General features: G+C 40.7%; 1 protein-coding gene across 2 annotated transcripts; it reads left to right on the forward strand.

Moving 5' to 3' along the window:
- The first annotated feature begins 3397 nt into the window (after nucleotides 1-3397).
- il2rb (interleukin 2 receptor, beta) lies at nucleotides 3398-10425 on the forward strand. 2 transcript variants are annotated; one of them, XM_085453707.1, is made up of 10 exons: nucleotides 3398-3547; nucleotides 4127-4224; nucleotides 4346-4478; nucleotides 4629-4695; nucleotides 4785-4875; nucleotides 5010-5155; nucleotides 6349-6544; nucleotides 6713-6836; nucleotides 6951-7029; nucleotides 8295-10425. In XM_085453707.1, exons 1-10 carry the CDS (start codon nucleotides 3543-3545, stop codon nucleotides 9018-9020), a joined length of 1665 nt encoding a protein of 554 aa, XP_085309833.1. In that variant the 5' UTR covers nucleotides 3398-3542; the 3' UTR covers nucleotides 9021-10425. The 2 variants fall into 2 exon arrangements, with proteins under 2 accessions (XP_085309833.1, XP_085309834.1); XM_085453708.1 differs by having other exon boundaries at nucleotides 6734-6836.
- The last annotated feature ends 675 nt before the right edge of the window (nucleotides 10426-11100 follow it).

Consider the following 11100-nt stretch of genomic DNA (forward strand, 5'->3'; position numbering starts at 1 on the left):
AAGTCGGTAGAGACATTCTCTTCCTGTTCTACTTTGTCGCTTAACATATATTTATTTGACCTTAATTTTCAAATTTTTTTGGTCTACTATTACACTATTTTCTATTTTTAATATATCGTTTGTTTTGTCTGTATAACAGAAAGAAACAGCAGCTCACCAAGCATGTGATGAAAATGGTGAAAAGAAAAAAAAGGGCACTGCAAAACGAGGTCCTGTTTCCTACTCTGATACCACAACACACACACCAGTCTTATGACTCACTGTAGGTTATTTTGGAGATGGTGCTGCTTGCACTTTTAGCATGCACAAAACAGAGATAAATATTGCGCTCGAAATAAAAGCTTAGTCAGGGGAAGTTCTGTAATATCCCGCTCAATTAACATAAGTTTTTTTAGTTTGCAGAACAAAAGCAATATGATTCATGTGCATATAAAGTAAACAAAAATGAATGAATAAAATAACCGCTTTTATAAAATGCAATCCCAATTCATATTATAACTTGGAGAACTGGGTCTGTAAATGGCAGTAGTAGCTAAAGCGGTTATTTGGCTCTTTGTGTGATGTGTAAAGGCAGTAGAATGGAGGTGGTTTCAACACAAACCACTGAAACTTGTGTTTTTGTCACAACCTCCTGCCTCTCCTGTCAACCCAGACCTATATAATAAGTATCTGTAGTAGCAATCTGATCCTTTACTACACAAAGATAGGAGGTGGAGGGGTCTCTTTGAAGTTGCATATGCTGACTAGACAATGCATAAACTGTCAAATTCAGCTCTAGCTGAATGTGTTAAGTGTGAACTGATCAGCAGATAGTACAGCTTTCATGTCTGAGCTCATCTGTTATGAAGCCTGTGTGAAGCTAATTTGACATTTTTGCAGAAGTTTAATGTAGATACAAAATGTCATCAGTTCACTATGATGAATTAAAAGTCCAGTGGTTCATGCTTTCAGTGTGTAGTTCCGCGTTGTGGTGCCATGTTCCCTTTTACAGAGAATCCAGCATTGCTAGCTGCTAGCTCTGGTTTATCACAGCAAGCTAACATGTTTTACGTTTTTTTTTTCTCTGTTTATTTTAAGTTGCATATAAATTTTGTGTATACACACACACACACACATATATATACTTATATATGTGGAAACTACACATATATACACCATATACATATGTAGTGCATGAATTCTGACAGGATTGTGCTATCTTTGGCCCAACACATTGGGTTGTTCACTTGATGGAACTACAGATAAGAGGGCACTTATGCTATCTACCACATTTGTTTTGAACATTTGCAACTTATCTAGTCTTTGGCCCCACACGCTGTTGTTCATCAGTGAAGTCGATAGTCCAAAGCTTGAATAACACTGCAGCACATTTACCATCAATGTCTGGAAACATCTGATAGTTGGGGATGTTTTGCACGGACCCTGCATTTTTTCCCTGTCCCAACAATATCAAATATTTCTCCCACAGCCCACCAGTTAGGTTAACTGGTGAGTTTAGCTCTGTTAAAGCATGTACAATAATGCTGTATATGAATGTATGCATCTGCATAACTTTGGGGGGGGGGGGGGGGGGTGTCACAATCGCTGTCTAAATAAATAAATACATCTGGGTAAATTCCAAGATGATCAAACATGCAACTATTTTGCTGGTAATACCTGAAATGAGTAAAGAAAATCAACAGCCTATTTATGCAAGATAATTCATAATTTTATTGGGGGGGCTATATTAGTTGAGTCTGATTGTTGGGGGGGATGAGTCAATAAATGATGTATTTCTGTCAGTTAGGAGAACTAATCTTGAAACAGTGTTAACCCAGTAGTTTTCAAGAGCAGCACTGTGCTTTGTTTTATAGAGCTGTAGGGTTCGTATTATGAGTATACCCTCCCTTGTTATTCTTCTCACCTTCTCGCCACTGAACATTTCCCCACTATGGTTGTGGTATGATGATTTTGTTGCCTTCCGAGCACAAACATCTCTATGGTCTTTTCGACGACTTCCTGCCACAGGCACAGCGGACTTTGACCTTTCAGTGAGTGTCATATACCCTCACCAACCCCCCCGCTCCTTTGCACATTTAAACCCTCCCCTGCTCTCGTCTCGCTGGTTCTCACTGATGCTGACACCTAAGTAACTGCAGGAACCCGTGGCGGCTGCATCACGCCATCACCCTCTGGCCTACTACTGCAGGCCTAAGCCCACTCAGGCAGACAAAGTATAGCTGAGTTCAAAAACACTGTGTCGCAACAGTTGTAATGTTCTGCATGAAAGTTTTTTTTGTGCGTGTGGTTTGTAGGCCTATATGATTAGTATAAAGGCAAGTTACACAATGGCCTCCGATGACCTTTAAGACAAAGATGAACAAAAACGTTCTGCAAACTTAAATTGATCTCACTGATTTGGTTTGCACAATCACTGTGCTCGCAGCCTACAAACCTACAAAAGTTTGTGTGTCTTGTTAAACAGGAGATTCTCTGTTTCTTTTCTTTTTTTCAACTTTACCTATCACGTTTAGCTTGTTTGGTATTGTTTTTATATATTTCGGATTTTACTGGCAATATGCACAAAGACAAATTCTGGTTTCTTACGGTCACTTTTCTTGTGACAACCTTTTGAGGTGCAAATTAACCAGATTGTGCTGTATAACAAGTGATGCCCTTCCAGCTCGTCATTTTGTATTTCTAGAAACTCGCTTGCTTACCGTTTTGCCCCATATCACCATTAACAACTGCCACATAGCCCTCGCTGTAAGGGTTAACGTTTGACACAGTGAGACGGAATAACAGGTGGCCTTTGACTACAGAAATGCCTGGTGGCCACTGACTGAAGAGCTGTCTGCTGCTTTAACTTTCAACCTCCTTTACTCTCTGTCTCTTTGGAAGTACTTCAGTATGTGTCTGCAGCGGTTGCGGCTGTAACAGCAGCGGTTTTCATGCACAGCTTCTCGCGTTTGCATTTTTAAATAACCCCACGATTCTAAATCGGGTAGCTTTAGCCTATATAATCCTTTGAATGTCCTTTTTAAGATGAGTTTCATTGACATAAACCACTTCATAGAGCAATTCGCGAGTTTCTCTTTATACAACCCACTTTACAATTGTGATTGAAACAGGATGTGGTTGGATTTCTTGTTTTCGGTACAATTATTATTACCTTAAACAAGGCAACGGGGCCTCAGGTAGCAGTTGCAGCTGGTGGTGAATAGAAGGAGGTGTTGTACAACAAGCCAAGCCCCCACCGCCCCCACCACCACCATCATCATCTCACTCTCCACCCCGGCCCATCGTCTCTCATTATCACTCACCGCTGCACGAAGCTTCCTGTAAGCCCCTGTAAGCTGTGGTTTCAAGTGGAAAATATCACTGGGCACTTAAGAGAAGAGGGAGGGGTGAGGAGGAGGAGGCAGGGGGATGACTGTGAGTGACAGAACGACAGCACCAGAAAAGACGGCGATGTTCAAATAGAAAGGAACAGAAGGAAATCTTCTCGTCAGTCCAAAAGAGGAAGCAACAATGTGTTTCCTGACCACCTGCTACCAAGACTCATGAGGTAATTTATTACTTCTTCAAACATTTTTTATTAGTCCTGTTTAAGGGGAGGGGGGGGGGGGGGGGAATTACTATGTTAATTAATAAAAACAATCATTTGCTGATGTAATAATTTTAAAGTACATACACACAAACACAAGTGTGTCTTTCAGCTTGGAGTTGATGATTTTTTACTGTACTGGATAGTTTTAGTGAGTTTTTGGAGTCAAAATAGCGTGATGGGAAGATTCATCTCTTTCAGGTCACATAATGTTCCCGGAGGTTTTTTTTAGACTGGTTTGTTCATCTTCTCTCATTTGTTTCATTAGCATAAAGCCACACACACTGCAAAGTATGAAGTCAGCTACTGTAAACTAAATAAGGTGTTGCTTGCATTAACAGTATGGCTTAGAGGAGGTCCTTACTGTAAAACACAGTTGATATATTGCCACAGCTTTTCAAGCTGTGAATATTGCCCTTCCTAGAAGCTTTGTGGTGATTGTATTTAGCTGACTTCCAGGTCTAAGCTGGTGTATTTACAACTTTTTATTCCTCTCGCCCTTCTAACGCTCAGTGTATGACCGCTCTTCTCTGCCTACAGTCATACCACATTCGCAGCGATGGAGGTGCTGCTGTGCTCACACCTCCTGATAGTTATCATTTCAGTGCATGCGGCCCACTCCCACAGACTCTCACATGGTATGAGTGTATATATTTGAGTGCACACAGAGTTCAGTCTAATCTGAACGTAAAGTCTCGTGATACTGATAAAGCAACACTATCCCAACTCCTGTTTTCTGTTGTGTCTCTGTTACTCAAGGACTTTCCTGTGCAAATGACTTTTACAACAATGTCAGCTGCACGCTGAACAGCTCTGCCGTGGGTCCCGGTGCAGACTGTTGGCTTTCGGGTGTGATGACAATCTGGACACATGACAGTCCTGCCCTGTATATGTAAGATATTTCTGACATACTGAAAACTGTGTGTATTAGTTGGACAAAGGTTTTAATTTTACAAAAAGGAACATCATGGGTCACAGTTTGGCTACAAAACGTCAGTGCTAAGTGAAGATTTTGCCCTTTTTGTGTCCTTTTCTCATCTAGCCAAAAATGCAAGCTTGAACAACATGAGAACTCTCTGTTTGGCTGCAGTATTGTCTTTGAAAACAAAGTAAGTATCGGACACATGCAAACATGGCAAACTGGATTACTCACACAAGTTCTATCCTCATTGTTTAATGGTTTATTGCTTTCTTCCAGACTTTAAATCCTTTTAAAAGACTGAACTTTAGTGTGAATTGTAATGGAGTGTTAGTGGAGGCCCTAATAAACTATCGCCCAGTAGATTGCAGTGAGTAGCTCTGACTTCTATTCAAATTGTTGTTGATACACCGCACAGTTGGAATAAGTTACAACGATGGATTAATAACTGCAACAATTACCAACATTTAATAATCTGCCTTGTTTGTGCGTCTGTGTATGCAGTTATAATGAATCCTCCAAGTGCTCCCAATGTCAGCATCAACGGCACAGACCTCTACATAACGTGGAGCCCAGGCGAAAAAATCTTACCGTACTTGTCAGCCCTTTACTTCCATATCCAGACCAAAACCAGTGACCAAAATTGGACGGTGAGCATCTACATACATGCAGTAACAGAGTTTTTAGACAAATTACTGAGTAAATCAATAAAGCCATTTGTATCATATTTGCCACATGTTCATCAATTTCTGAGACCTCATCTTATCAACATTAGCAATACTTGCCATGATTTCAAAACGTTATGGACAAAACTCTTTTTTTTGGTCTAAAATTAACATTGTTCTTAACGAAATGTTGCTGAAAATGCCCAATGTATGAAATGCGATAGAAAAAATATATAATAAATAAATTATAAAAATATATCATAAACAACATGATACAGCAAAACATGTTTTGTAGATTTTGTTATAAGGATTATTAAACATCTCAGTTCCAAAAGAATCAGAATTTTCTGGGTATTTTTTGATGGGTTGGGTCTTAAAGAGGACTTGAGCAAAGTTTCCCAGGCTTTCTCAAGATTTTTCAGGCTTTTGCTTTGGACATCTTCTGCTTCTTCATTCATTTTTAGTCCAGTCCTTGTATTTGATCATGTTCAGATGAATTTGGCACAAAAAAATGTTTTAAATGGTGTATTTTAGGCACGTTGTTGCCAGAACCCTGTTACAAGAACACATCAGATAATACGGTAGGACAAGAATAAAACCAAAGACTCCAAAAAGCCATAAGCTTAAAAAACTGATAAACGTGTAAAAGCAAAGGACAAAAGAGGAAGTTGGCAGGCCTAAATACTATCTGCAGTAGATGAAGACATTCTTAACAAAAGGAAAAAGGGAGAAAATTTGAAATTTTTAGATTCAAAAAGGATGTATGGAGGAGGTGATCTCTAAAACACAGCGGAGGCTCTGTCGTGGATTAGGGCTGCTTTTCAGCCCATGGTGTTGGAGATCTTGTCAAACTGAATTATCAACAAAGAAAACCACCATCAGGGTTTGATTCACCATCAAACACCACCTGGAAAGTGTCTGATTGATTTGTCAGCATGACAACGATCCCAAACACACTGCCAATGCAGTAAAAGCATACCTGATAGAAAAAACACACACAATGGAGGATCAGTCATGGATTGGCCTCCCCTGAGCTCGGACCTCATCCTGACAGAGAACAGAATAAAAGGCAGCAAACATCCAAAGAAGAGCTTTGATTGTCCTTTAAGAAGCCTGGAGAAGTATTTCTGTATTTTATTCCTTTATTTTGACCCTGTCTTGAATTTTCAATTTTTCAGGAGGCCAGAGATTTCAAAACACCAGACAAAGAGCTGAGATTAGCTCTGTCTGAACTAAAGGGGCATGGGGACGTCAGAGTGAGAGTTAAAACTGAAAAATCTGGATATAACGGCCACTGGAGCCACTGGAGTCCAGCGTCATCCTGGAAAGTGAATTCATCGGACAACCTTGGTAACAACACAAACAGTGTAAACGGTGAGCTTGGTGAACACTCTGCTTATCTCTTGTCAGTCTTAAAAGCATCACAGTTCAACCTTTTCATTGGGAATAAGTGCAGCTGGAAAAAAGGATGCATCCAGTCTGCTTCGTTGTCTAGGCAACAAAGTAAAGGTCAACTGAATATGTACATTTGTGCATGTTCAGTCTGTCTGCTCTCTGTTTCAGAGGGATTTAGTCTGTCTTCACTGGTGAAGATGGGACTGTTCGGCACCATGTGTTTCATTATTGTTGTTGTGCTGGTCGTTTACAAAAGATGCAACACCAGGGGGTGAGTAAACTGTGACTTTGGCTGTTATCAGAGTGCGCATATGTTTGCATGTATGTGTGTATATCTACACACTCTGTATATCTGATATACACGCTCGACCCCATGTTGTTTCAGGCTGCTCGAAGGGAAGGCAGTACCGAACCCTTCAAAGTATTTCCAGTCGCTGCACTCTGTCCACGAAGGAAACCTAAAGGTAAAAATAATAAATGTTCTCGACTAACAATCCATTTATCAAAATATCCAGCCGCAGGCAACACAGACCACTTCACTGCAGAGGTGTCAACACACAGCAAGTAGTATATTATGTGGTATTCATGGGACCTTTAACTGTTTAAGTGTGAGTGTGTGCGCTGTTCGCTGGCTAAATTTGTTCACTTTAGACGTGGATCAAAACAACATATAAGTATATAATGCAAAGGCCACGGTGTTAGTTTATGACCTGCTTCTCCTTCTCAGTAATGTTTATTAAATGAAGACAATGAAGTTTGATTAAAATGATAAAATGTCATAAAGTTAGCTCTTCATCAAAGGCGCTGATTCCCACAGCCCACAACAAAGGGAGAAAGACCTGAACCGCACTCCCGTCAGTTGTCTGTGGCGATGGGTTTGGATTCCCGCCACACCTGAAATAGTTTGTAAAGTTCTAGTTTTCTGCTTTCTGGCACATTCGCCAAGATTCAACCAGTTAAACTGTCACTGCGCATGTTCACTCTACATCATACAAACTGTAAGGCTGGTATCCCAAAAGAGAACTGCTGACATCCTTTTATGGGAAAAAACGAGTAATACCATCACAGAAACATACGCACAACTTCAATTCTGCATTCAAAATCTCACACAAACTTCTACTGAGCAAAGTAACTTCATAAATACATATAGCATTTAAATAAATGTGAGTCTGAGCATCCAAAAAGCACCATATTTCATAAAATAATCATTGATGCATACGGATCATTAAGAATGAGACATTTTTAACAGTTGTCCTCAAACTGAACAAAACGAGAACAGCATTTTTATTATTAGAGCAGTTTTTCCCATGGTGCTGTAACTGTCTGTCTGTCCTACACATATGCTTAAACAGCGAGTGCAGGTACCAAGAATCTTGGATTGCAATTGGTTTGAAGCCTTTTTGTTAAGTGGACAGCCTAATTTCTGCAATGAAAATGTGAAATTCAAACAATTTGAGGGGGAAATTAGAACAGATGTTAATGGCTGCATCAGTGGGAGCAAAAGATAAGTTTTCCTAATCCCTCCTGCTCTGTGATTTTGACCCTTGTTCAAGCAAAATATTCTAAAAATGCACTTAAGCTCACTCGTGAAACCTGTCCTTACTATGCAAAGTGCTAATTCACCTTTCAGTTTGTTCAGTTTCAGAGTGTGACGCACATACACACATTCTGATACTGTTGTGTGATTCTTTGGGTGAATATTATAGTCTGAGTGTTTTCCCCCCCACAGAAATGGCTGAATCCGCTCTCAGTTTCAGAGTCGTTCTTCACAGCACAGCCCATCGACCAAATCTCCCCCGTGGAGGTGTGTGAGGACTTTGATGTAGTCCCATCCACCTCTCCCTCCTCCAGCTCCAGCAGCGCCCTGCTTCACTTCCAGAACTCAGACACCAGCGGCATCGTCAACAATTCCGCCTCTTCATCCATCTTCTCCAACCGGAGCTATTTCACCTCCAGCTCCTCCGGTGGCTTCGCGTGCATTGACCCCACCCCGGCCTACTTTACCTACCACGATGATTTTCACCCGTCCTTCTGCCCTTCGCTCTGCGGTTTTCCAACCTACGAGAGTTTGAAGAGGGAGCCGCAGAGCCCAGACTCGGGCTTCGGAATCGAACTTGAAGCTGACAATGAGGAAGAAAGGTACATGGAAGGAGGAGAGCAATTTCTCTTGGATGATCACAACATTCCTTTCCTCATCCTTCCTGTACGCTTTCCTCCACACACATGCCCCGCCTTCTCTCCTCCAACACCTCCCAGCCTCCTTGTTGAACCACAGATGTCCTCTGACAGCCATCAGGAGGATACACCCATGACAGCTGCTAGCGATGATAGCTCTTCAGCCTGGCTCGTGCCTGGCGCCATGTGCAGATCTTCCTCCATGCCCATGGAGCCCGGTAAAACCGGCTACCTGACACTGAAAGAGCTGCAGGCAACATTCAGCAACAAATCCATCTGAAAAGTTGCAATTAGAGTTTCTGTGCAGTCAATTAAAACTTCTTCTGTTTACACAACAAACAAAGTGTAACTTCTAGTCTGACAAAGAAACGAATTCCACGATCGCCTACATGATTTATTCGTGTACGAGTTATTTTGCAGACATTAGAGCACAAAAGAAAATGCAAAATTGACATATCAACAAAGATGTTGAGCACGAGCGGGATACACGGCAAATCGCCGTGCAGTTTTGATTACAAGTGCCTAAATAAGTGCCTGAATGTGTTTCAGCATGGCTGCTGAGTGCTTAGACTTGCTTCCAGAAGCAAAGCGTTACTTTATAAAGCTTTATGGCAAGTGTGCCGGCAATCACCCAGTGTAATCATGGTGAAAGCGAGCGTAATACTCTTTCTATCGTTTCCTTCCATCAGACATGTAGCTGTATAGCTGCTGAATGCTAGTGGTGAATGTATTTTTGTTGGAAAGCTCCCATTCAGCAAGCTGATCTGAGTTTTGGCATTAAGGAACATTAATAAAGAAACAAAAAGCTACATAGGTCTAAGGGGAACTCCAGTGATATTTCTTTGCCAATAAACTATGAAAAAGGCCAATTTTATATAACATATATAGTCATTTAATCAGCTGTTGCTATAAAAGTAGAGAAGCTTTCCTGTTTACATGCTAATCGGTTAATGTAGGTTTCACTTTCACACTTCTGGTCTTTTGTTTAGATGGTTTGGAACCTATAACTGGTATCATAGCAAGAAAAATATGCACATAAATCAGTGTTTCTGACAGAGCATGCTAACCAGCAACCTACTCCTGAAAGCAGTACAACGCTGCAGAGTTAACCAGCATGTAGGCTGCTGCGGGGGCATCATTTAGCCTCATACTTAGCATCTCATCATCATGTCGTACTTTTAGAAAAAAGCCTTAAACAAAAAAAAGTATAAATGCCACAACAACACATAAATGCCCTTTTAAAGTTTGCTTTTTATTACTTTAAATGAATTCCAAATAATCAAATAGTATGAGAGTGCTTTAAAGCTCCTATTTTTGTTTTGTTGTTAGACAGAAAATGATTTGTTGCTGCAGGTTGATTTTGAACTTTTGAAGTAGTGAAATGTTCTTTTTTTGGTGACGTATTGTGTGTGCTTATTATGGTAATCATGATGCCTTTTGGCTGCATAAAATTGAAAGGGAAGGGACCAAGTCTACACCAGCAGTAAGCATTATGTTGATTCGAGTTAACACTGACCTGTTGTTGAGAAAGAAAAAAAAGGCAGCTGGTTTGCCTCTGTGTTGTTTTTAGTGTGTATTTGCTATTGTGCTGATATAGTCTTTATTCTTCTGTCTGTAATGATGAACATTTATAATCACTCAGAGCTGACATCTGCCAATAAATCTAAATAAACTTTACAGAGTGAGTAATTGTGTTTGTGCTTACAGTACACGCTTAGCAGATCTGCTAAATTCATTGGACTGCTCATTGTAGATTTGTGTAGTGTAAGCCGTTGAGGTCAGTGTAAAATGTCGCCTTGTCTCTACGCATGCAGTATGTTTCCATTACGCTCAGTGGCATCTGTACAGACGCCAAACAAAGTAAAAGCTCTAGTAGAAATGGGTCACCCTTTGACTTCCTGTGTCTCTGTGGAATGAGGGCTGAGGGGTGGGCATGTACCGACTTGAGAAAGAGTGTGGGAGACAGCCTGTGTGTTTGCACGTTTCTATATATATGTGTGTGTGTGTGTGTGTGTGGGCCTGTGTGTACTTTTGAGTTTTTACATGTCCTGTCAGGTGGTCCTGGTAGCGTATGTGTGAGTGAGCGTGTGTATTAGAGTGTGGTTTGACATTTAACTTTGACACAACAAGCAACATCCGCTCACCTCACACAGAATTTACAATATTTAGCCATGTCAGTGCTGTCGTGCAAGACTCTGCTCCTCACCAGTTTGTCTGCATCAGAGTCACAGCAGCTTCAAATGTATTATATCAGGGATAAATTACATTGAGCCCCCTGATTAAAATACACAGAAAATAGTTGTTTTAAAAAGAGCAATTTGTGTCTGTATGTTTTTAGTGTTGCTCGCTATTAGGTAGCC

This window comes from Copadichromis virginalis, linkage group LG4 (assembly GCF_057382275.1).
Source record: "Copadichromis virginalis isolate Kocher_CV1m ecotype Utaka linkage group LG4, C_Virginalis_male_GT1.1, whole genome shotgun sequence".
NCBI lineage: Eukaryota > Metazoa > Chordata > Actinopteri > Cichliformes > Cichlidae > Copadichromis > Copadichromis virginalis.